This window comes from Choloepus didactylus, chromosome 5, assembly GCF_015220235.1.
Source record: "Choloepus didactylus isolate mChoDid1 chromosome 5, mChoDid1.pri, whole genome shotgun sequence".
Taxonomy (NCBI): domain Eukaryota; kingdom Metazoa; phylum Chordata; class Mammalia; order Pilosa; family Megalonychidae; genus Choloepus; species Choloepus didactylus.
Window position 1 is genome coordinate 38,564,456 of NC_051311.1, and position 25,464 is coordinate 38,589,919.

The 25,464-nt window shown below is 45.7% G+C and overlaps 2 protein-coding genes across 4 annotated transcripts; one reads left to right on the top strand and one right to left on the bottom strand.

Annotated features, from left to right (window-relative positions):
* Window positions 1-3,829: 3,829 nt before the first annotated feature.
* TMEM176A (transmembrane protein 176A) lies at window positions 3,830-8,290 on the bottom strand. 3 transcript variants are annotated; one of them, XM_037835833.1, is made up of 7 exons: window positions 8,136-8,290; window positions 7,119-7,324; window positions 6,421-6,531; window positions 5,194-5,250; window positions 4,821-5,036; window positions 4,497-4,607; window positions 3,830-4,157 (listed from the first exon to the last, which is right to left on the bottom strand). In XM_037835833.1, the coding sequence occupies exons 2-7, from the start codon at window positions 7,317-7,319 to the stop codon at window positions 4,077-4,079; spliced, it is 777 nt and encodes a 258-aa protein (XP_037691761.1). In that variant the 5' UTR covers window positions 7,320-7,324; window positions 8,136-8,290; the 3' UTR covers window positions 3,830-4,076. The 3 variants fall into 3 exon arrangements, with proteins under 3 accessions (XP_037691761.1, XP_037691763.1, XP_037691762.1); XM_037835835.1 differs by having other exon boundaries at window positions 3,830-4,130; window positions 8,136-8,289; XM_037835834.1 differs by lacking the exon at window positions 8,136-8,290 and adding an exon at window positions 7,593-7,733.
* Window positions 8,291-8,780: 490 nt separating this feature from the next.
* TMEM176B (transmembrane protein 176B) lies at window positions 8,781-20,630 on the top strand. Its single transcript, XM_037835832.1, has 8 exons — window positions 8,781-8,899; window positions 9,601-9,712; window positions 14,945-15,153; window positions 17,046-17,156; window positions 17,473-17,529; window positions 17,772-17,999; window positions 18,724-18,843; window positions 19,980-20,630. The coding sequence occupies exons 3-8, from the start codon at window positions 14,950-14,952 to the stop codon at window positions 20,070-20,072; spliced, it is 813 nt and encodes a 270-aa protein (XP_037691760.1). The 5' UTR covers window positions 8,781-8,899; window positions 9,601-9,712; window positions 14,945-14,949; the 3' UTR covers window positions 20,073-20,630.
* The last annotated feature ends 4,834 nt before the right edge of the window (window positions 20,631-25,464 follow it).

Consider the following 25,464-nt stretch of genomic DNA (forward strand, 5'->3'; position numbering starts at 1 on the left):
AAAGACACGGAGCATATAATAATGTGGATGAACCTTGAGGACATTATGTTGAATAAAGTTAGCCAGAAACAAAGGAACAAATACTGTATGGTCTCACTAATATAAGCTAGCATTAATGAGCAAACTTTGAGAGTTAAAAGATGATAACACAGGCTACCAGGAGCTAGAAAGAGGGTAGAAATCAGGCATTTGATGCTGAAGGACTACAGAATGTTCAACAGGATTGATTGTATAGATCCAGAAATAGATAGCATAATACTGTGTGACAGTAGCACAATATTGTAACTACACTGAACAAAGATGTCTGTGAGTAAAGCTGAAAGCGGTGGGCTAGGGAAATGTATGACACCTGAGGTAAATATAGAAGATAAAGACTGGGACTGTTTAACTTAGCAAAAACTGGAGTGGTCAAGGATTGTGACTAAATGTACAAATATGAAACTGCTCTTGCATGTGGGAGAACAAATGAATGTCAACCATGCAGAGTGTTGGAAAGGGGATGGTATTGGGGAACAAATATAATCAAAACAAAATGAAGTCTATGGTCAATAGTAACATTGTAAGATGCTTCCATTAAATGTAGCAAAGACAATATACCAAAGTTAAATGTGTATGAGAGGGGTATATAAGGGTGGGATATTGGACTCTTGGTAATGGTGGTGTTGTCTGACTCTACTACTATATTGGAATGTATGATATTTTATTTTTATTTTTATTATCTTTTTATTATTTGTTAAAAAAAAAAAGCTTTTCTTTTCATAGTAATCAATAGGTTCAAGTGCTGACTATGGTGATAAATGCACAGCTCTATGATGATACCATGAACAACTGATTGTATACTGTGGCTAATTATATGGTATGTGAATATAGCTGTATAAAATTGTATGGAAAAATATAAACAGGGATAAAAGTCCTGGTGAAAACTTGGAGAGAGGGATGTACGTATTTACTGTTGGTTAGGAGGCAGAATGGTGTAGCCTTTCTGGAGGACAGTGGGGTGGTTCCACTCGAAGCTAATGAGGTCCTGCAGCCTCATTAGGGGGCATTTACTTGGAGGAACTGAGAGCAGGAGCATGAATGGACATTTGCACATTGGTGTTTATGGAGACAGTATGCATGATTGGCAATGGGTAGAGGTGGCCTAAGGGACATCGAGTAAGGAACAGAATGGTGAACTGTTGTGTGTGCTTACAATGGAATATTGAGCAACTGCGAGAAGGAGTGAAGCTGTGAGACACCTAATGATGTGAATGGAACCTGTAGACAGTATTTTGAAGGCACTATGCCAGAAACAAAGGCAACTACTACAATGCCTCATCAATGTGGACTAACTACAATGTGTAAACTCAGAATTGAACCTTAGAGCACAGCTTATTAGGGGAATGCTTATTGTAACAGTCCCTAGATTGTGAGCTCTTACAGCAGTCACATCTATTCCTGAATTGTAATGGCTATCTCCAGATTCCAAGATGCTGATCCCTTTATGTGTAACCTGATTGATCCCTGGAACTTTGGGTATCTGTGTGACACCTGAAACTCAGAGCTAGAACTCGGCAGATTTGAATGTCAGTATTAGAGCATATAGCAACTGTTAAAAAAGCTGAAAGAGATTCCAGACTTCAACTACTGATATGAATGAAGCAGATGTGGTTAGGACTAGGGCAAATCAGGCCAAAGGGTAAAGGACAATACTGACTGTGTTTTAAAACTTCAAATATCATGGGAGACCAAGGGTTGAAATGTTTAGTTGGTGCAAGATTTATATTTTCTAAACAATTTAACTTGTACAGTTTGTTCAAATACCATTATTACATGGAACTTTTAATAGAAGTGAGACCTGGTAAGTACACATAGGTTAGTGTGAAACAGAGACACATTCCAAAGTATATAAATGCAGGGCCCTCCTGAGGAGCTGGGGGAAAATGCAGAGGTGTTGGGCTTCCTCACCTGGATTGTTGCTGATGTTCTCAAAAACACTGAGGACTGGCTGTTTGATGTGCCAAACCCTCTATCACGGGACTTGTCCTTAGGAAGTTCATTACTACAAAGGAGAGGCTAAACCTGCTTATAATTGTGCCTAAGAGTCTCCCCCTGAGTACCTCTTTGTTGCTCAGATGTGGCCCTCTCTCTCTAGCTAAGCCAACTGGGCAGGTGAACTCACTGCCCTCCTCACTAGGTGGGATCTGACACCCAGGGGTGTAAATCTCCCTGGAAACCTGGGATATGACTCCCGAGGATGAATCTGGACCCCGACATCATGGGATTGAGAACATCTTCCTGACCGAAAGGGGGATGTGAAATGAAACAAAATCAAGTTTCAGTGGCTGAGAGATTCCAAATGGAGTCGAGAGGTCACTCTTGTGGGCATTCTTATGCACTATATAGATAACCCTTTTTAGGTTTTAATGCATTGGAATAGCTAGAAGTAAATACCTGAAACTATCAAACTGCAACACAGTAACCTTGACTCTTGAAGATGATTGTATAGCAATGTAGCTTACAAGGGGTGACAGCGTGATTGTGAAAGCCTTGTGGATCACATTCCCTTTGTCCAGTGTGTGGATGCATGAGTAGAAAAATGGGGACAAAAAACTAAATGAAAAATAGGGTGGGATGGGGGGGATGATTTGGGTGTTCCTTTTACTTCTATTTTTTTATTCTTATTTTCACTTTTTCTGGTACAAGGAAAATGTTCAAAAAATAGATTGGGGTGATGACTGCACAATTATATGATGGTAGTGTGAACAATTGATCATACACTTTGGATGATTGTATGGTATGTGGATATATCTCAATAAAATTGAATTTAAAAAAAAAAACAGAAACAAAAAAAAACAGCAATCTGGGATCAGACCACACAGTTCTGGAGTTTGGAGGACTAGGTCTTGTTGTTCCTCCCTCGCACCAGCGAGCTGCACCAGGTCCAGAGCTCCAGTGCCCACTGTTGCCCACCTCGAGGCTAGGGGAAGGGGAATGGCAGCCGCTGCATGCAGGGTGAAGCTCGCAGGCACTTATTGCAATTTATGAGCCTCTTCCCCCAGCTCCTTCTTGGGTGCTGCACAGTGTTCCACAAGACCTGGGGGTTTAAATATCGTTGCTTCAGAATGCTCCTGCCAGTTCAATAGTTGTTTTGGTAGAAAGACTGATTCCCGGACCTTCCTACTCCACCGTTTCCCCACAATCTCTGCTGTGTATTCTTTTGCTGTGTTAAAACTTAGCTCTGGGTACAACTCTACACTGAGTCCTGTCACTTGTTCTAATAAGGCTCCAAGTGTGTGAGTGGTTGTGGGACCCTGAAAGAGGCAGATCCTTGTTTCAAGACTCATCTCTGAATTCCTGCTCCTACTTCCATGATGGCCTTTGAGGATTTCTCTTTCCTCACATTTTAACTATGAATAGAATCCATATGTTATCAAGTATTTGGGGGAATTTTTTCATGGGACAATTATTCAGCGTTTGTATCTCACCTACTGTTAGATGTCCTATCTTTGAAAAAACGTTTTCTAAAATGATTGCATCTTGGTGCTATGTTACCTATTTTTTAATATCTCCAAACAATCCAAATAAAGAAATCTAATTCTCAAATTGTCAAGCATTCTCCCTCTTAGATCTGCAAGGCAGGAAGTGGGGCTCCGAGTCTAGCTCCTTTATCCCTGGTACCCAGGCACTTTGACCTATAGCCCCAGGACCATCCTCAAAGAAGGGCCAGCAACCCTAGACCAAGAGAGGTTGGGGAGCCATGGGAGGCACATCTTAGGTTTGCTGTTGGCTCATTCTCCACTGCTTCTTTCAGCCAAGGGAAATCCTCTGTAATAACCAAGCAAGAAGCTGGGAGCAATACAACAAGATTTTATTATCAAATTACTGCTGAAGAGGGGACACAAAGCAGGGCAGGATGGTGAAGGTGAGTAATAAATGGGCAAGAGCCACTAGGTTGATTGGGGAATGCAAGGCAGTGGATATGATTGTGGGGAGAACATCTGGGGTTCTTGGAGAGTCTCTTTTCCTGTCTAATTCTTCTTCCAAGAACCAGATGCAGGCCTTCACAGTCCAGCAGGAGCTCCAGGCAGGAGTACTCAGAAAGAGGCAGGGCTTGATTCCACTTCCAGCAGTTCCTTCCTGTCCTTTTCCTGAGGGAGAGGTGGAGTGAGACAGCCCTGATGGGGAGAGAAAGGAGAATTTCTCTCCACCAGGGCAGTCTAGTTCTGGAGCCAGTCACATCCCACCATCAACCTCATGGTACCTGATGCCAAGAGCCCCAAAGGCCTATCATGGATGTGGACTCCCCTGGCTTCCTGGGTTCTTTGGTCTTGGGACCACTAAGTCTGGGACAGGGTCTCTCTGGCTGGGCCACCACTGCTATAGAAAGAGTGGCACAATGCCACTCAGGACTCCCTGTAATGGGCCCTTTTTGTATCCCCAAACCTTCTATTCCTGTCTCCTCTGGAAAGCCTTGCCACCCCTAGAACGTGCAGACGCACAGTTTAGGGACTTACCTTCTTAGGTAGGAGGATTCTCCAGCAGTACAGACCCAGGGGGACTAGAGATGCCACAAGCAGCACAATCCAGACACTCAAAAGCAAGGCCCAAAGTCCTTTGTACAAGGTCTGGGAACAGAGGACCAAATTCATAGGCACCAGAGGGACTGTCACCATCCCTGCTGTGTCTTTCTGCTCCTCACTGACATGAAGTCACTCTCCACCCTTCATCCCCAAGCCTGTAGCTTCTGGGGGAGCTCAGAAAAGAGCCATGCTTGGGGAGTCCACAGGTCTGGTGTACTTCCCGCCACCTGCTGCTGCCTCTTCTCCTTGGTCACTTACCCGCAGCATGTCTATGTAGGAGAGACAAAGGCTTAGCCTTCTGACTTCTTCTGGACTCTTAGTGCTAGGGGGTAGGGTGGGCCAGCCCTCCGAGGAGCTGCCACAGACATAGTCTTCATTATAGAAAGGGTATCCGTGGTACCAATCAGCCCAAATTGTAATAGCAGCAACAGCCGTGGAGAAAGCTGCCAGGGCAAGCAGCGTCCTCAGTAAGCCCTGGTGGAGAGAGGAGGCAGAGGAAACCCTGGTGGGTCCAGTCTCTCCTGGAGCCCAGCCTGGGGAAAAGAGGGCTAAAGTCCAGGGAGCTGGTGCAGGCAGGAGGCTTGGGGCAGCCTCCAGCTTGGTTCCAGCCCCTGCCCTTCCCTGGACTCACCCAGCACATGCCACCCCGTTTCTCATGAGTGAAGGCAACTACTCCAGCCAGCACAGCCTGGGGAGAAATCAAACCAGGAGCAGGGTTAGCATAGGAAAGCAATTCCCCTCAGTCACCTACTTTTTCCCTCTGTCACTGTGACTTCTGCCAAGACAGCTGACCGTCCTGCAGGCCCTCCCCCAGCACCCTCTAGGTTTGCTCAAGGTTTGGAGCTAAGCTTTATTGTCTGTGTAGTAAGATCATTGATGAGGGTGTTGAGGCTTGGCTAAAACTCCTGAGGCTGCAGGTCCTTCTGTTTTGGGGGAATCTAAAAGTGCTTGTGGTCAAGGTCAAGCTTGAACATCCCCTTCTCCAAAACCTTTCTTTCTAAGCATCACCAGGTGCTTCACGAAAGTTCCAAGAAGGGTGGGATTTGCAGGGTGCAATGAGGTCAAATACATCCATGAGGAACTGTGTTGTGGGTTGTTGAAGAAGCTTGCAGTACAGTCTGGAATGCATCAGGCTCTGTGCTGCATCAGCACTGTCCTGGCAGTGCCCAATTCAAGAACAGGGGCCAGTCCCTCCCCGTGGACAGAGGGATGCAAATGCTGTGTGACTGTTCTATAACCAATCCTGAGTGGTTTCTGCCACTGGATGGATAAGCATAATTACATTTTGCCTGTCTCTCAATGCATACTTGTGCTCTGCTGATCTAAGAGTGCAGGTGTGTCTAAGGATTCCTCAGTCCTACCATGAGATCAGCCCACAAAGCTCCTATTGCAGACTGTGCACACTCTGGTGTCACAGTTATCACAATTGTTACATGACACCCACTGAATTCCCACTGCCTGCAGGACCTGCACAGGACAATGCGAGACAAAGAAGAGGAGCAGGTGCTTCCCTGCCAAGCATAGAGTCCTGACGTGTCCTGCCCCCACCGCCTCGCAGCAGACTTCTGCATGGCAGGGGCCAGGTCCCCATATCCTCAACTGATATTTGCTGTGGAAGATGGAGAGAGGCAATGGCCAGGGAATCAGAAATGCCTGTGTGACTTTGGACCTAACACTTCACTTCTCTCAGGCATGTACTCATCTGTAGAAACAGGACCGGGCCCAGATAATTTCGGGTCTTTTTGATTTCTAACATCCTGTGGTGCAATGGTGATGGTGATGGTGATGAAGAGAATAATGAGGTGACAGCTGCCTAGAGAGGAGGGCCCCAGTCAACCATCCTTGCTGTCGCACTCACCACAGCCCCCGTCCAGATGGCAGCTCCTGAGGCAAGCAGGTAGGAGTAGGGGAAGAGGTACAGGAATCCTCCCAGGACCCCGCTCAGGACCCCCAGCACGATCTGCACCACCTGAAAGACAAGGAACCTAACTCCAGATCACTGGGGCCCAGGATGAGCCTTCTGCCCCATATCTCAGAGCACCTTTGAGGTGTTGACTACTCCAGCCAAGCAGTAATGGTTAAAACCAATAGAGAGAGAGAAGGCGAGAGTGAGAGTGACAGAGAAAGAGAGAGCGCGCAGCCAGCCCACCCTGGGGACCTGGTTAAGGGAAGAGGATGCAGGGGGCTACCAGCTGAGACTTTAAAAGGTCAGTGGTATAAAGAAAAAACAAGAAAAGGTCAATGGCTGTTTCATATCCCTTTAGACTGCAGCTTACCTTAGCCGCAGCTTTTATTGAAAGACCAGTAAGTGAGAGAAAAAAAAAAAAAGAAAGAAAGAAAAGAGGTGTGTGGGTGGGGTGGGGTGGGGGTCGGGCAACAGAAACAAAGCACCCCAAAACTTGATTTCTAGTAAGAAGGAAAAGCTAGTTCAGTTCCCTCTCAGAGAGCGGCAGAGAGTGCGTGGCCAGCCGGAAGAGGGGGCCTCCCCGGACTGAGACGTGGGAACCTGGATGCCCGCCCGCCCCCCTGCCCCCCGTGGAGGGCAGCCACACTCACCCAGGACGCCGCCAGCAGCCGGCGACCCGCGGCCTCGGAGCTGGCGTCCCGGGGGCGGGCCCGGGTCCGCAGCAGGGAGCACCCGCTGAGCAGGAGCTTGGCCAGGACAGACTCCTGGTGGATGTGCACATCGATGTGGGTGGGCTGGGGGGCCGCAGGGACCGCCTCACCTCCGTCTGCGGGCCCCATGTCCGTGGCCATCCGTCCTGCGAGCGAGGGAGGGAGCCCGGGTGAGGAGAAGTTGACAGAAAAATATTTTTATTATTTCAAAGATTCCATTGGAGTTCGGGAGGACAGGCGCCGCGTCTGCTCAGGGATGAGCAGTGGAGGCTCCGAGGCCCCAGATGGCCACCCAGGGTCGCAGAACAGAGCAACAGAGCACCACCCCGCGCCTTCTCCCGAGGGTGTCACTGAGCGGCAGCCTGGCTGTGCCGTGGGCTGCGGGGTACCCGTCACCCAGACATTCCCACTCACCTCCCTCCCACTGCCCCGGGGGTCTGGATCCGGCAGGTGCCCTGTGGTCCTCACCTCCTCAGCCCTCTACTGCCGGACTCCTGTATGGGAGCGTGGCAGGCTGCCTGGGCCCTTTTCTCTGTCTCCCCTTTCAGGCTGGAGGGGGACCCCCAAATCACGGCCGGGTTCCGGGGTCACACCTCATTCAGCCTCTAAATACCTGCCTTTCCACCAAGGCCTACTCAGCACTGAACTGTCTGTCCAACACCCCCACCCCACGGCCAGGTCCAGCAATGAAGGGCTGAGTTCTGGGTGGAGACGGAGGTGAAAGACCAGATGATCGGGGGACACACATCCTCTCCTGCTAAACTTCCTGGGGTCAGCCCTATCTAGGGGTCTTTCCCCTTCCCAGGTCCTGAGGGAAGCCGAGGGATGGAGAGGGCTTGTGAGGCAGGGTGGGGACTTTGGAGGGCTGGTCCCGGAGAATCCCTTGGGTTGGGAGTCTGGTGGCAAAGGGGTCTCCCGGGAAAGGGGCCCGCTGGGCCGTGGAGGGCCCCGCCTCACCTGCTCTCCTCTGGGACTTGGCTGCAGAGTGCGGCAAAGCAGACCAGAGCTGGGAGGAGCCTGGGCTGGTGCTGACGACCCCAGCGGGAGGGGGAAGATCTTGGTGGAGAGTCAGAAAGGGAAGGTTGGAGGGAGGGGGCACTGGATTTTAGTGCAACTTCCCGGCAGACATCTGGGGCTAAGGGGCCCTTCTGGGGTTTTCCAGCTACTAGTGGCTCAATCAGAAGTGAAGGTGAGGGAGAGTGAAGGAGATGATGGAGCCGATGAACTCTGGGGAAGTCTATGGGGCTATTTCCCCCTTTTGGGGGATGGGGGTGGGGGCAGGAATAATGTGTAGACTATGCCATGAAAGCAAAGCAAAGCAAAACAAACAAAGCAAAACCAACTGGGCCAGGGATTTCTGAATGGGTATGGGCCTATGCTGGTGAGTGCGGGTCTGCGTGTATGTTTCCTGAATGGATGGATGTGTGTGCGTGCGTGTGTGTGTGTGTGTGTGTGTGTGTGTGTGCCCACCAAGTTCCTTCTGCCTTCTCCAGTCACACTGATTATCTCCTCAAGTCTGAAAATCCCCAGAAGGGCCCCTTAGCCTCAGATGTCTGCCGGGAAGTTGTGCTGAAGTCCAGTCGCCCCTCCCTCCAACCTTCCCTTTCTGGCTCTCCCCCAGGTTCTTCCCCTCCAGCTGGGGTCCTCAGCTCCAGCTCAGGCTCCTCCCAGCTCTGGATCTGCTTTGCCGCATTCTGCTGCAGGGTCACAGAGGAGAGCAGGTGAGGTGGGGCCCTCCAGGGCCCTGTGGGCCCCTTTCCCAGCAGACCCTTTGCCAGAGAACCTCTCTCTCTTGGGGAATCTCCAAGACCAGTCCCTTAAAGCCCCCTCCGATCTCACAGGCTGTCCACTTTCCCCATTCCTGGTTTCCCATAGGAATTGGTTGGGAGGGAGGGACCACTGGATGGAGGACTGTGACCCCAGAAAGCTGGCTGGAAAGGAGGAGAGGGCCTGTCCCTGGGCAAATTGGCCTGGCTCGGTCTCTCCATCCTCAACACTGCCTCACACCTTAATTCTGGATGGGGATGGGGGAAAGTCTCTGGCCATCTGGTGTTGAGAGATCCTTTGAGGGTCCTTTGAGGGCGAAGCCCTATTGTAGGGTGACTGTGGGCTGGGGGCACAGGGACGAGCAGGGCACGCGGGCACTCTTTCCCCCAGGTCCAGGGGCATGGGGAGGAACTGGTAGGGGAAAATTGTCCAGGGCAGCAGGAAGAGCCCACAACCCTGCATCAGGATGGCGGGCGGGAGGAGGGAATCTCAAGGCCTCTGAGGCCAGACAAGGGGGAGAGCCGGGGGGCGAGGCTTGTCTGGGGGTTGGAGCCCAGTGGGAGAAAGTGGTGATCCCCAGGGGGCTTGGAGAGAGCTGGAGCCCAAGGACCCCTCAGGGCCGCTAACTTTCTGCTGACTCCTGGGCCCTCAACAGAAGATCTGTCTTGAATCTGGAGCTGGACTTCCTTTTGTGTGTCTGTGAACAAGTCTGAATCTCTTGATCATCTGTGAAGTTGTCAAGTACCCATCCTTTCTAACTCAGTCAGGTAGGTGAAAGTGTGGAACTGCTTTGAAAAGTAAGTAGAATACAAACACAAAGACTTTAGAATTCCTATTATTACTGGTGTTATTAGAATTTTTATTAACAATATTCAACTTAAACAGTGATAATTAACTGGGATGCCCATTGGAATTGTCCTATGGAAGATTCTTTTGGATCTCAGCAAGTTGATTCTAAAGTGTATATGGAGATGTAAACTACCAACAATTTCATGGCAATTCTGAAAGAAAAAAAAATAACATGAGGGTTTCATGAAATAGCTCAACTCTACGCTCATTTAATTAAAATTGTGGTAATGGTGCATGGCTTATCATATATACCAAGGGACAGAATGTGAAGACTAGAATAGACCCAAATTCCTATAGGAACTTTTTTTTTTTTTTTTTTTTTTTTGCTGAGAGGAGCATTTTAAATCAGTAGAAGAAAGACGATTTATTCCAAAAATGCTGTTGGAACAAGAGGGTAGACATCTGAAGCAAATAAAACTTAAGTCCATGTCTCCCAACTTACATGAAGATAAATTCCAGATGGATCAACATTTAAATATGAAACTGAAAGCATGAACTACTTAGAAGGAAAAATGGAAGAATTATTTTATAATCTTCAAATGGGGAAATCCTTTTTAAGTATGATTTAAAACCCAGGAAGCTTTCCAGAAACAGATAGAAAACTTGGGTTTATATAAAAATATAATAAGCAAAGTAAAAAAATAAATCACAAATTGTAAAGAAATGTTTGGAACCCATATTACAGATGAAGTTCTAATTTTTCTAATACACCAAGTACTCCTGTAAAGACCAAAACAAAACAAAAAGAGCATAAGATATGAATGGGAGAGTTCACAAAAGAAATAAATAAAAATGGCTTTTAAACTTATCAAAAGATGATCAGCCTCACTCCTATGAAGAGAGCTGTGGCTTAAAACTATACTGGAATAGTTACAGAAAGCAGATCCGTGCTTGCCTGGGACCAGTGGTTGGAAGATTTGCTGGGAAGGAGCATGATGGAATGTTTTGAAGCATAGAAATGTTCTATATCTCGACTGTAGTGGTGGTCACACTGATGTGTAATTTATCGAAATGCCTTGAAATATATTTTATTGCATTAAAGTGATTTAAAACTATAATAGAAGGTATTTTTCCTCATGTGAAATTAAAAAATATTTTTTAAAAGTGTGTTAACACACTGTTGGCCATGGTGAGGGGCAATAGACACTTCTAGATTTTGCTCCTGCTACAACCTTTATGGAGAGTAACTGGCAATGTCCACTGAAATTACAAATGTACATTTCCATTGTTTATGCACCAAGTCTACAATGTTTGTAATAAAAAACAATTTTGGTATAAAGGCCTGTCAAGAGGGGACTTCAGAAGTAAATTATGCTGCATTCATACCATGGAATACTATGCAGTTATACAAAAGAGTGGGTAAGCTTTCTGTGGGCTGATACAGGATTATGGTCAAAACATATGGGGTAAAAAAGTGTGAAGAAAGCATATTTTTACAGACTTTTATATGCAAAAAGAAAAAAAAACTTTGGTAGGACATACAAGAAACTGATGAGATTGTTTTCATCTGGAAGACAACAATGTGGCTGGGAGAAAAATATGAGAGATGAGGGTTTTAAATGCATACCCTTTGGTATCTTTTTTTTAAATTTTATTTTGAAATAAATTCAAACTTACAGGAACAGTTGCAAAAACAATACAAACCCCATGCACAGAACTCCAGCATACCCTGACCCCTCGATCCCCCTCCCCCGATACCCCGATCCACCAACTTCAACATCCTGTCACACCACCATTTCTTTCTTTCCCTCCCTCCCTCCCTATCATCCATCATCTATTGCTCTGTCTTCTGAACATATGAGAGCAAGCTGCACACATCCTTGAACAAACAATATAATTCACATATACATTTCCCATGAACAAGAACATTCTTTTATGCAATCCCATTAAGCGCAGCTAAGAAGTTAAAAAAATTCAACACTGATACAAAGCTTACATCCTAGATTTCCTTTTTTTTCTTTCTTTTGTCCCAGCTGTGTCCCTTTGAGCCTCCTCTCCTCCATCCTCAGATCTCATCCAGGATCATCCTTGGCATTTAATTGTCATTATCTATTTAGACTGTTTTTTTTTTTTCAATTGTGGAAGCATATATACAGCCTAAATCTTCCCATTCCAACCCCTCCCTAGCATTCTGTTAGTGGGATTAATCACATTTAGAATGTTGCAATGCTATCACTTTCCCACCATCCATTACTAGAAATTTCCCTTCACCCCAAACAGAAACCCTACACTCATTTCTTAACTCCCCATTGCCCCTTCCCCCACTTCTTGTAACCCATACTCTTCATCTCTATGGTCATATTCTCTGATACTTTCTTTGTGTTTACCATGGAGCTTAAATTTAACCTCTTAAATCTATAACAATCTTGTTTTTCTTTAATACCAACTTAACGTCAATAGGACACGTAAACTATGTTCCTATACTCCTCCATTCCCTCACCTTTATGTAGTTCTTGTCAAAAATTACATATTTTACATTGAGTCCAAAACCACTAATTTATCATTGCAGTTTATGTATTTTAGATCCTGTAGGAAGTAAATAGCGGAGTTACAAATCAAAAATACAGTAGTATTGGTATTTATATTTACCATGTGATCTTTACTGGAAATCTTTATTTATTCATGTGGTTTCAGTCAATTGTTTAGTGTCCCTTCCTTTCAGCCTGCACAATTCCCTTTAGCATTTCTTATAAGACTGATCTACTGGTGATGAAGTCCCTCAGCTTTTGCTTATCTGGGAATGTTTTCATCTCCCCCTCATTTTTACCCTCCAGGTGTTTGTGAATTTTCTAAGTCTCTGATGGTTATTGACTTCTATTTGTATTCCACTGTGGTCAGAAAATGTACTTTGAATAAATTCAATTATTGTTAAAATTTATTGAGGCTTGTTTTATGTCCCAGCTTATGGTCTATTGTGGAGAAAGATCCATGATCGCTATAGAAGAATGTGTGTCCTGGTGATTTGGGATGTAATGTTCTGTATATCTCTGTTAAATTTCTCTATATCTCTCTCTCCTTTCTTTGTTTCTCTGTCAGTAGGGCTCCCTTTAGTATCTGAAGTAGGGCAGGTCTTTTATCAGCAAAATCTCTCAGCATTTGTTTGTGAAAAATTTAAGCTCTCTCTCAAATTCTGAAGGAGAGTTGTGCTGGATAAAGTATTCTTGGTTGGAAATTTTTCTCTCTCAGAATTTTAAATATGTCATGCCACTGCCTTCTCGCCTCCATGGTGGCCGCTGAGTAGTCACTACTTAGTCTTATGTTGTTTCCTTTGCATGTGGTGAATTGCTTTTCTCTTGCTGCTTTCAGAACTTGCTCCTTCTCTTCAGTATTTGACAGTCTTATCAGAATATGTCTTGGAGTGGGTTTATTTGGATTTATTCTATTTGGAGTTCGCTGGGCATTTATGCTTTGTGTATTTGTATTGTGTAGAAGGTTTGGGAAGTTTTCCCCCAACAATTTCTTTGAATATTCTTTCTAGACCTTTACCCTTCTCTTCCCCTTCTGGGACACCAATGATTCTTAAATTTGGATGTTTTATTTTATCTATCATATCCCTGAGATCCATTTCGATTTTTTCGATTTTTCCCCCATTCTTTCTTTTGTTCTTTCATTTTCTGTTCTGTGGTCCTCAAGGAGGCTAAGTCATTGTTCAACTTTCTCTAATCTTGTATTATGAGTATCCAGAATCTTTTTAATTTGGCCAACAGTTTCTCTTATTTCCGTAAGATCCTCTATTTTTTATTTACTCTTGCAATTTCTTTTTTATGCTCTTCTAAGGTCTTCTTTATGTCCTTTACATCCTGTGCCATGCTCTCGTTGTTTGTCTTTAGTTCTTTGATTAATTGCGCCAAGTACTGTGTCTCTTCTGATCTTTTGGTTTGGGTGTTTGGGTTTGGGTTCTCCATATCATCTGGTTTTAGCAAATGCTTTAAGATTTTCTGTTGTTTTTGGCCTCTTGGCATTTGCTTTACTTGATAGGGTTGTTTCTGGATATAAAAAATACCAATCTCTAATTTGTCAGCTCTACAGCTTGGTGGCATACACTTTCTCTAAGTAACTAGCAGATGGCATCTGTGAGTCACCTATTCCCCTCAAGTCAGTTCTCCCCAACTTTGTCTTTGTAGTGTGTGGGGATCTGATTCTTGTGGAGTTCAACTGGTGCACTAAGTTTGGGTGTGTTGTTGGTGCTGTCTGCCCTGAATGTGGGGCATGTGTCTGGGTGGTTAGGGAGGCAGGGAAGCTTTAATAATCAAACCTCTCAGGTGTTCCTGGAGATTTAAGGCTGTTGCAAGAGTCTAAGCCTTCATTTCAGTCTTGCCACAGATTGTCTCTGCCGCTGACCCACAAGTCCTTGGTATTGGCATAGGGTCCCTGGGATTTCTGAGCAGGTCCCCCTTCTCAGCCATGATCTTCCAGGACCTCTGCTGAGGGAAGGTTGTGCCACGTCACAAGTGCGTGCCGGCCCTCCAGGGAAGCCCTGGCCTGCCGGGCCATGCAGGGGTGTTCCCAGCCTGTCGTTTCAGAATGCAGACTCCTGGTTTCACCAAATGCCCTGTCCCTGTGGATTTAGCAGACCTTGCCCAACTGGTGCATCGCTGGAACTGGTGTTCTGGGTCACTTTCTAGCTTTTATCTAGTATTTTTCATTGAGGTGTTTTTTTGCCATCTCACCCAGCTGCCATCTTAGGTTCTTCCTCCCAAATTAAATTTTTTCAGATGTTTCTGAAAATCTTGGTAATTTAGGGAGATGGGCTTCTCCAGCTCACTAGGTTCCTTCAGCCCCGGAATGGGTGGGCAGTTCTCTTGGTATCTTTTGAATCTTGCAACTGTGTGAAAGTATTATGTGTAAATATATATAACTAAGTCACTAAAATAATTAAAATTCCTTTTTTTTGTCCCACCTTAGACCCTAGACAAAATGTATCAGATCATTTTGGGAGGAGGCCCAAGCAGGCATGAGGTGAAAAACTTCAGAGGTGATTCTGATTTGTATCCCAGCTTAAGGTCACTGTGGCCATGCACTGGGAGCACCCTGTGAATCTTGAGGAGGAGACAGATTTTTCTCCCCTTATCCATGTGATGGACTCCTTTTTACCTTACCTTTCATCTCCTCGTCCCAGACCTTACTCTTGTGTCTCTTCTCCTGGGCAGGCAGGATGACTGACAACGTGATGACCGTGAATGGAGTCAAAGTGGCCTCTGCACTCTCCCAGCCCACCCACATCAATGTCCACATCCATCAGGAGTCAGCTTTGTCCCAACTTCTAAAAGCTGGGGGTTCCCTGAAGCAGCTTCTGTCTCGCCCTCAGGACACTGCCCCTTCCAAAGCCAGGATTGGCCACGAGCAGCTGGCACTAGGGGTAAGAGTGGCTGGAGAGATGGGTTCACGAGGTGACAAGGATGGAGGCTCTCCTTCAATGGGATACAGAAAAGGAAAGTGGATTCAACTTCCATGAGGAGGGATATGAGAGCTCACTGTTTATATCCAATTTTGTACCCAAGAATATTTTAGATCTCCTTCTGCCTATGTCGTTTGTGAGGCTGTGTGGTTGGGAAAAGGAAAAGCCATGCAAGGTTCCACCAGAGATTTGGATGAAAAGGAATGTTCGCCTCTTCTTTGCTACAAAGGGGCAATCCCAGCCAGAGGTGGGGCAAGGGTGGAAGAACCTCTGGAGCTGTTAATTCATTTTCATTGAACCCATGTGCCTAAGGGCCAGCAGCGTGCAAGGCAATACCTAGGCATTTCAGGGAGAACAATGGTGAGAATCCCTAGGGTATAACCTTCACCTGCTCTCCATCTCTCAGAAGGGATCAGGCAACTACAGAAAACGACTGGAAGTGAAGGAAAATCAGGTGCCATGAGAAGAAGGAAGCCCAGGAGAAGTCCTCAGCAGGCAGGAGTTGGCATCTCCTGAGCCAGATCTTGAATGGAGAAGGAGTAGATTCAGACAGATAGAGGTGGAAGACTGAGGAAAAAGAATTCTGGGTTAAGAGGATGGCAAGAACATAAAGCTTAGGGCAAGGTCTATAGTGGTAAAGAGTCCAGCCAGCTTGGCATGTGGAGAACATGACTGGGGCTCATGGTTGGCTAGATTGAAAATGCAGAGAGGGGCCCTCTCGTCGAGGACCTTGAGGGACAGGATGAGGAGTCTGTCCTGAATCAGCTTTCTGGTGGTTGGATTCTGAGCAGGAACTTAGCCTTTAGGCTGCCTCAGACCTAGGAGGTGCACAGGGAAAAGCATTGAGGGGCTGTACCTGGTGGTCACAGCAGAAACAATGAGGAAAGAAAGGAGTCTCTATCTTTTGTGGGGTGGGAGCTCCATGACTCGGGGTCTGAAGGAAGAGAGGAGCCCAAGCACACACTGAGGTGTGAAGCTTGGATGACCAGTGAAATGGGACGAAGGAAGTCAAACTTTGGGAGTATGGGGGCGGAATGTGGCATTTGGATGTGATGAATCTGAGATGCTGGCAGGATTTTCAGGTGGTGAAGGACTTACAGGTGGAGGCTGAGAGTTGGGTTCTCCAGGAAGCAGAGGCTAAGTCAGAGTTAGGAGTGCAAAAGGTTTGTTAGGGTATAACTCTTATGAAATCCAAAGAGAGGAAGTGGGTTTGGACAGAAGGAGCCATCAGACAGGAGGGCAGACAAGGAAAGGTCTCTGCCAGCCCAGTGGGGAACTCCAGAGTAAAGATTACCCATTAGAGGAGTTCCATGTTAGGTGGAAGTTGCCCAATCATTGACAGGGGAGCCATCCCAAAAAGTGTGCCCTCAGCTTGAAATTCAAGGAGGACCCCAAAGAAGCTAAAAACTGTAGGCTTTCAGCTAACCTCACTTCCTTTCAGTTAAGTGATGCATCTTTCTTTATGATTGCCACAGAAGGCCTTAGATTTATGTGTTAGATCTCAAGAGAAAGGTTGGGGTCAGAAGCTGAGGTCAGGCTGAAGGTTTGAACAGGATGGTGGGATTCCTAAGAGAGAATGAGGAAAAATGTGGGAATCACCATGTGGGATGACACAGTGTGGTAGTTAGGAAAAGGTACTGAAGAATAAACAGCCAGGCTTATCGGAGGGATGAGGGGAGAACCAGGAGCATGTGGCTTCAGGTGGGTTAAGGGAACAGAACTTCTCAGAATCCAGAGCTGCGGAGGCATCAAGGTAGATGAGGAGAGAAAAGCCACCTTTGTAGCAGTGGGCCATCGATCCTGGTGTGATTGGGATCTTGGGAAGGGGTCTGGTTTTTCTTCTTGTCTTGCAGGTGACCCAGTTATTGCTGGGGATTGTGAGCTGTGCTCTTGGAGTGTTCCTCTACTTTGGGCCCTATATTGAGCTGCGAGGCTCGGGCTGTGCCTTCTGGGCAGGGACTGTGGTGAGTAAGAAAAGGCCTGTGAGCAGAGAGGCTCTGTGGGAGGCAAAAGACTATGGGCAAGGAGAAAGTTCCTTTAGATAAGGGTCAGGGATTTGGGAAAGAAGTCAAAGACCTAGAGTCCAAATGCCTTTTGTCATGAAGAAACTGCCTTAGAGAGTGAGTAGATGGGAGTCCTGACCACACACTAGGTTTCATTGCCTGTCCCATGGATCCTGCTTCACACTGGCTTTTCTGGGAATGACTGGGGGAAGGATGATGAGAGATCATTTGAGGGAGAATAAATAAGAGTGCTTTTTCTAGTGTCTTCTCTTTCCAGGCTATTGTGGCAGGAGTTGGGGCCATTGTCCATGAGAAGTATCAGGGCAAATTTTCAGTGAGTTTTGGGCATACTCTGACCCCCACCTTGTCCATCTCCCTGCCTCTATGTTTCAGTCTTTCTGCTTCTATTTTTCTGTCTTCTACCCCCAAACCTCAATATCTTGGAGTTTTTCCTGGAGGGGTGGGAAGAGTTTCCTGGGACAGGATCTGGGGAGGGAGAGACAAGTTTGAGGCTGGGCTCCTGTGGCTCTGCCATCAATAGAGGGAAACTGCTTCTTGAACCTCTTTCCCTTCTAGGGCTGTGTCTCAGGTCTGCTCACGCTGGCTGGCATTGCCACTGCACTGGCTGCCGTCGTCCTCTGTGTGAATAGCTTAACCTGGCAAACTGATGGCTTCTTCTACATTGACACTGTGTGTGATCTCCCACAATCTCCCACAACCATTGAGTACGGTTGGAGGCGTAGAAGCAGTTACAACTCAGACTGGAAGGAGAGTCAGTGCAGATCTTACATGCAAATGCTGATGGTGAGCACGAAGAGTCCAGTCTTTCAGGAACTCATCACAGCCCCTTGGTTCCCATGGCCTTGGGGCACTAGAGGGCAGAGGTGTAGGCTCTTTGATCTTGGACTTAATTCTAGATCTTTGGTTCATGAGGTTTTAACTTAAGCTCAAGAAATTCCTCAGACCCTCATGGCATGAAGAGTCCCTGAGTCAAAGGGGATGAGAAGCAAAGAAGAAACATTTAGGAGAGGAGATCATGAGCCACCCTTCTGTCTTTTCTGGTGTGGCAGTGTTCCAGTTATCTAATGCTGCATAACAAACCACCCCAAAACATAATGGCTGTCCACCAGGATGCCTACAATGGCTTCTCCATGTGCCTTGGGCTTCTCATAGCCTAGCAACTAGATTCTAATGGGGAACATCCCACCTAAGAGCATTTCAAGAAGAAGGAAAAGGGAACTGCCAGGCCATTGAAGAGTTACCCCTGTAATGGCATAGCACCATTTCCACTCATATTATATTGGTCAGAGCAGCTACAGGACCCATCCAGATTCAAGGGAGTGGACAAGTAGACTGCACCTCTTGATAGCTAGTGGCAAGGTCACACTGCAGGCAGGCAAATGGGGTGGGAGATGTGGCTGTTCCCATCACTAGATAATATAGTCTGGCTTGGTGACGAGGTGGTGGTCAAAGCAGAATTGGAAGAGCAGACTTCTTACTGTGTCTTTTTTCCTTCTTTTTTCTCCAGAACTTATTCCTAGCAATCCGTGCTCTGCTCCTGGCTGTCTGTGTCCTGCAGGTTATTGTGTCCTTGGCTTCCCTGGGAGTGGGTCTTCGGAGATTGTGTAACCAGAGCCCCCGGCCCCTGGTGAGTTGTCAGGGAGGCCCTGCTGGACAAGAGTGGATCTGGTTGTTGAAGCTCTGGGAAGAGGGAGGGACCCTGGGCCAAGAACCCTGCTCATCAGAGGCCATGCTCTCCTCTCAGCTTCTTTCCAGTACTCAACTCTCCCCTTCGCTGCATGGGGAATTTGACCCCATCTCTGTGTCCTGGGTTAACTTCAATTCTCCCTCTGTCTCCCTCTGCCCTCCTTTAATTACCCCCCTGTTCTAGTTTGCTAATGCTGCCAGAATGCAAAACACCAGAGATGGATTGGCTTTTATAAAAGGGGGTTTATTTGGTTACACAGTTACAGTCTTAAGGCCATAAAGTGTCCAAGGTAACACATCAACAATCGGGTACCTTCACTGGAGGATGGCCAATGGTGTCCGGAAAACCTCTGTTAGCTGGGAAGGCTCGTGGCTGGCGTCTGCTCCAGAGTTCTGGTTTCAAAATGGCTTTCTCCCAGGACATTCCTCTCTAAGCTTCAGCTTCTCTCCAAAATGTCACTCTCAGTTGCTCTTGGGGCGTTTGTCCTCTCTTAGCTTCTCCAGAGCAAAAGTCTGCTTTCAAAGGCCGTCTCCAAAATGTCTCTGTAAGCTGAAGCTCCTCTCTCAGTTCCAGTGCATTCTTCAAAGTGTCCCTCTTCGCTGTAGCTCCTCTTCAAACATCACTCACAGCTGCACTGAGTTCCTTCTGCTATGTCAGCTCATTTATATGGTTCCACTGATCAACTTAGACCCACCCCGAATGGGCAGAGCAACACCTCCATGGCAATTATCCAATCAGAGTCATCACCCACAGCTGGGTGGGGCACATTCCAAAGAAACACTCAAAGAATTAGTCTAATCAACACTGATAATGTCTGCCCACACAAGATTACATCAAAGATAATGGCATTTGGGGGACATAATACATTCAAACCGGCACAGTCACCTTCCTCCTTTCTGTCCTAGATATTTGTCTAGCTGCCCTTCCTTTGCACCTTTATGCTTGTGCCTCCTTTTCTGTCTCCTTTTCTTTTTCCCTCCCCTTTCCCTCTTCTTGACTTTGAAGTTTTTAGAAGCGAACTCCTCCTGGTGGAGTTTTTTCCCAGAAGGGATTTTTTTTCTCCCTTTTCTTTTCAGGTTGAGGAAGGGTCTGAGAAGAGGCTATTGGGGGAGAATTCAGAGCCTCCCTCCCCCTCCAAGGAGAAGACCATGGCTAGCATCAACCTGTGAGCTGCGGACCCCCTGCATTTCCCCGTCCGGAGAATCCCAGGGCCTGTGGAGGGGCTGGGCTCGCTCGCTCTCTCCAGGACCGCTGGTGGCCTATTCCTCTCTCAGTGCCTTTCTTTCAGCCACTGCCCAACCCTCCTCCTTCCTTATCTCTTCACCCCGTTTTCAGTCACTCTTCCTATTCCAGTGTTCTGAATGCAATGAACATATATAGTCTAATTCATATCAATTAAACAGAAACAACTAGGACAAAAATTCTTGCACAGAAAGAATGCAGTCTCCCTTTGTTTGTACAGATAGTTTGCTGGGAAAGTCTTTTCTTTGTGTTGATATATATGGAATTAAACAAGAGCTGATTCTGCACGTGGAAACCAGGTCCCAATAAGACTAAAATTAATTATGTTCTTCCCCAAGCAGCAAAACCCTTTTTATGATTCCTTCTCGTCAATGTAAAGTGAACATAGCACTTACATGCTAAAAATCTTTTTACCCAATATGACTACCTTTAATCTATGTATTTCAAGTGTAGGCTTCAAAGAAAGACAGAGATTCATGGAACAAGTTTGTTTGTTTGTTTGTTTGTTTTTACCTCTTTCTTTTATCTTTTTTTTTGTGTTGATTCTCTGTTCATAGACACACAGTTACACATATACCTACCATGTTTCACTTTCATTGTAAATCATACGATCAGTTCGTTTTTCTCTTTTTTCCAGTTAAATATATAACTGTAGATAATAAATATTTATAAGCAAATATACTAGAAAAACTTTATGAAGGGCAAGAAAGCAGGTTGTGGTCTATAGAATTAAGAAGTGTTTGTATTCTGACTTTTTTTTCTGATTCAATCATAATGAGAAGCCTTTTACTTCCACTGTGGCTTTAGGAAATCTCTATGAGGTAGATTTTATTATGTAGCCCCACAGAAGAAGAACTAGTATTCAGACAGAAGTAGATAGGCTCTGGAGCCCCACCTTTGACCCCTGTACAACACTGCCTCACAAAGCTATGCTGACCAGGTACAGGCTTCTGAAATGAATAAGCCATGGCTCCTTACTTGGGAGTTTTAGAGTAGAGTCAGGAGATGAAGATTTGTAAATAAATGTGCAGCATATTGGACAGGGGTTGGCAAATTACAGCTTGAGGGTCAGATCTGGCCTGCCACCTATTTTTGTAAATAAAGTTTTATTGAAATACAACCATGCCATTTCCCCCCACATTAAGTATGGCTGCTTTTGTTCTACAATGGCAGAGCTGCATAGTCTTAACAGTTCTGGCCCACAAAGCCTATGACAGGCTTTTTATAGAAAAAGTTTGTGCAGGGAGTGGTTAGTAGGGCTGAGTGGAGATTGAGGAGTGGAGATTGCTCAAGAATCCCTCTATAGAGGAGCCAACCTGTGGACTGAGTATGTGGTGGTTTGGAGCTGTATGTACCCTAGAAAAAACATGTGCTTAAATTTAATCATTCCTGTGGGTGTGAACCCATTGTAAGTAGGACCTTTTTAGGAGGCTACCTCAGTTAAGGTGTGACCCGCCTCAATCAGGATGAGTCTTAATCTTATTACTGGAGTCCTTTATGAATGGAATGAACTCAGACACGAGAGAGAGAAAGCCACAAAAAGCAAGAAGATGAAACAGAACCAGGACGAGAAGGAAGAGACCAGGAGATGCCGTCATGTGCCTTGTCATGTGACAGAGGAACCAAGATCACCGGCAGCCATCCCCAGAATGCCACAGTCTTCAGGGTAAAGCATTGCCTTGATGATACCTTGACTTGGGCATTTTCTTGACCTCAAAACCATGAGTGAATAAATTCCCGTTATTTAACCTGACCCATTTCATGGTATTCGGTTATGCAGCCTAGGAGATTAAAACAAGGATCACGTCATCTGCAAAATAGGGAAAGTTTCACTTCTGCCTTTCCAATTTGGATGACTTTTATTTCTTTCTCTTGCCCGGTTGCTCTGGCTAGAACTTCTAGTGCAATGTTGAATAACTGTGGCAACAGTGGGCATCCTTATCGTGTTCCTGATCTTAGAGGGAAAGTTTTCATTCTTTCACCATTGAGTATGGATGTTAGCTGTGGGGTTTTCATATATGCCTGTGATGGTTAGGTTCATGTGTGAACTTGGCCAGGTGATGGTGCCCAGGTGTCTGGTCAAGCAAGCTCTGGTCTAACTGTTACTGCAAGGACATTTGTGGCTGGTTAATAAACCAGAAGGCTGGTTTATTAAATCAGCAGTCAATTGATTGCATCTGTGACTGATTACATCAATGAAGGGAGTGTCTTCTGCAATGAGAGGATTCTATCAGCTGGATTTAATCCAACCAGTTGAAGACTTTTAAGGGAGAAGAGAGAGAACTTTCACTTCTTAAGCCAGCCAGCCTCTCCTGGGGAGTTCATCAAAGACATTCATTGCTGCCTGCTCTTCAGAATTTGGATTTGTGTGTCCTGCCCTAGGGAATTTGGACTTGTGCATCCCCATAGGTGCATGAGACACTCTTATAAAATCTCATATTTATAGATATCTCCAGTTGATTCTGTTTCCCTAGAGAACCCTGACTAATACATCTTGGTACCGGGAGTGGGTCTGAGAAACAGAATCTTAAAATGGGCTTTTACAATTGGTTTTCTAATCTGATTAGATTCAAAGGCACTAATGACTCTATTTCCAATAATCAAGATGACACTGACAGTCCATGACATGAGTTGGCAATGGAGATACACAAAATATCACTATTTGATTCTCCTAATCATACTCTTATATGAGGCAAGGCTCTGGGTGGCAGTGTTTTCAACACCTTAACAGAGTTTTGTGGAATTAAGAGGTATAATCATGTTGGCTGGTTGTTCTTAGATACACTGGGTACATTTATAAGAGAAAGGGACAAGCTGAAGGCTTCAAATTTTCAACTTAAATGCCATATGAAAGATGTAAAGGTTTCTATGTGTGCCCTGAAAGAAACTTATTTCCTGTGGCCGCAGAGTTGAAATCTCTGAAAACCAGACCCAGAGTCTCATTATGCAAGTAGCAGATTTATAATGTAAACTAAAATCTCAACCTTGCAGAGTGTCTGCTGTTAAAGTAAAGGCATTGATTGGAAAAGAATGGGATTCTGAAAATTGGGATGGGGACATATGGGTTGATAATGATGGCAGTGGGGACATTGGAAATGTGGATTCTGCTGAGTCTTTGCTAGATATATCTGTAATCATCTACCCTGAGGAAATGGCCCCCCTACCTCCAGCCTGCCCTGTGGTAAGAGCCACCCAGTCTCCAGTCTGCCCTGAAGAGACAGCTACCTGACCTCCAGCCTGCTTGAGGAAACATCTTCACAACCTCCAGTCTGCCCTGAGAAGCCTGCCATCCAACTGCCACCTAAAGAGATTAACCCTTCAGTGCTTGCTAAACCTGTAATCACCTGCCCTGGAGAAACAGCCCTCATTCCTCTGTCTAGAGAGATTAATCCTGTTTCACCAGATGAAACTGGAATGGAATGCCTGAGGTAATTAGCTTGAAGAAAACTTTTCATCCCACCCCCACCACCACTCTTTTCTTCAAGACCTATAACTAGACTAAAGTCCCAGCAGACCCCAAAAGGTGAAGTGCAAAGTACAACCCATAAGGAAGTATGCGATAGCCCAGATGAACTGCATGAGTTTTCTAATTTATATAGACAGAAATCAGGGGAATATGTGTGGGAATGGATATTAAGGGTGTGGGATAATGGTGGGAGGAATATAAAATTGGAACAGGCTGAGTCTATTGATATGGATCCACTAAGCAGAGATTCTGCATTCAGTGTAGCTCAAGGGGTTAGAAAAGGCATTATCAGTTTGGGCGATTGGCTAAAATATGGATCAAAAGGTGGCTGACATTACCTGTGGTAAAATGCCAGAACTGCCCTGGTATAATGTTGAGGAGGGGATCCAAAGACTTAGAGAGATTGGAATGTTAGAGTGGATTTATCATGGAAGACCTGCTCACATACCCCAGGAATGTCCAGAGGACAAACCTTTCACCAGGACTGTGAGGAATAAATTTGTGACGTTAGCTCCATCATCCCTGAAGAGCTCTGTAGTTGCCCTTCTCTGTAGATCAGATATTCCTGTGAAAACTGTTGTCACTGAGCTGGAATCCTTAAACACAATGGGGATAATCAGATCCTGAGTTGGCAGAATTAATGTGGCAGCAATTAATCACCAAAGACAGGGCAGTATGGCTACCATAATGGACAGCAGGCTCAAAGCAATAGTCAAAATAATCTGACTCACAGAGACTTACGGTGTTGGCTGGAAGATCATGCAGTTTCTAGAAGTAAAATAGATGGGCAGTCTACTAAATTCTTGTTTGAGCTGTATAAGCAGAAGAATTCTAGGTCAAGTGAACAAAAGTCTACCTTGAATTACAAAAACAGAGTTGCAGCCTCTTAATCAATTCCCAGACTTGAGACAGTTTACAGACCCAGAGCTCCTTGAATGAGGGGAAGGCTGGATACCTTTGGGGAAGGACCCTGTTACACTGCCAAAAATTTATACTGTTAATCTTCCTCCCAGACTTCCCCAAGGAGACCTAAGGCATTTGACCAGGAAATGATCATATATTTGGGGGATTATTAGACACTGGTTCAGAAATGACATTAATTCCAGGAGACCCAAAATGTCACTCTAGTCCACCAGAGTAGGAACTTATGGAGGTCAGGTGATCAATGGAATTTTAGGTCCGGTCCATCTCACAGTGGGTCCAGTGGGTCCTTGGACCCATTCTGTGGTTATTTCCCCAGTTCTGGAATGCATAATTGGAATAGACATACTCAGCAATTGGCAGAATCCCCACATTGGTTACCTGACTCATGGAGTAAGGGCTATTTTGGTAGGAAAGGTCAAGTGGAAGCCTCTAGAATGGCCCCTACCTAGCAAAATAGTAAACCAGAAGTAATGTAGGGTTCCTGGAGGGATGGTGGAGATTAATGCCACCCTTAAGGACTTGAAGAATGCAGGGGTGGTGATTCCCAACACATCACTATTCAACTCTCCAATTTGGCCTGTGCAGAAAACAGATGGGTCTTGGAGGATGACAGTGGATTATCATGAACTTAATCAGGTGGTGACTTCAATTGCAGCTGTTTTTCTAGTTGTGGTATCATTTCTTGAGCAAATCAACACATCTCCTTGTACCTGGTGTTTTAGTTTGCTAATGCTGCTGGGATGCAAAACACCAGAAGTGGATTGGCTTTTATAAAGGGGGTTTATTTGGTTACAGTTACAGTCTTAAGGCCATAAAGTGTCCAAGGTAATACATCAACAATCAGGTACCTTCACTGGAGGTTGGCCAGTGGTGTCTGGAAAACCTCTGTTAATTGGGAAGGCATGTGGCTGGTGCTCCAGAGTTCTGGT

Bases quoted from the DNA above. Each gene is read 5' to 3' on its own strand.
- TMEM176B (XM_037835832.1), top strand. From the start codon at position 14,950: ATGACTGACAACGTGATGACCGTGAATGGAGTCAAAGTGGCCTCTGCA. The intron at 17,157-17,472 runs GTGAGTAAGAAA...TTCTCTTTCCAG, and splicing joins CCTTCTGGGCAGGGACTGTG to GCTATTGTGGCAGGAGTTGG. The intron at 17,530-17,771 runs GTGAGTTTTGGG...TTTCCCTTCTAG, and splicing joins AGTATCAGGGCAAATTTTCA to GGCTGTGTCTCAGGTCTGCT.
- TMEM176A (XM_037835833.1), bottom strand. From the start codon at position 7,319: ATGGCCACGGACATGGGGCCCGCAGACGGAGGTGAGGCGGTCCCTGCG. The intron at 5,251-6,420 runs GTGAGTGCGACA...ATTTCTCCCCAG, and splicing joins CCATCTGGACGGGGGCTGTG to GCTGTGCTGGCTGGAGTAGT. The intron at 4,608-4,820 runs GTAAGTGACCAA...CTCTGTTCCCAG, and splicing joins CCTACATAGACATGCTGCGG to ACCTTGTACAAAGGACTTTG.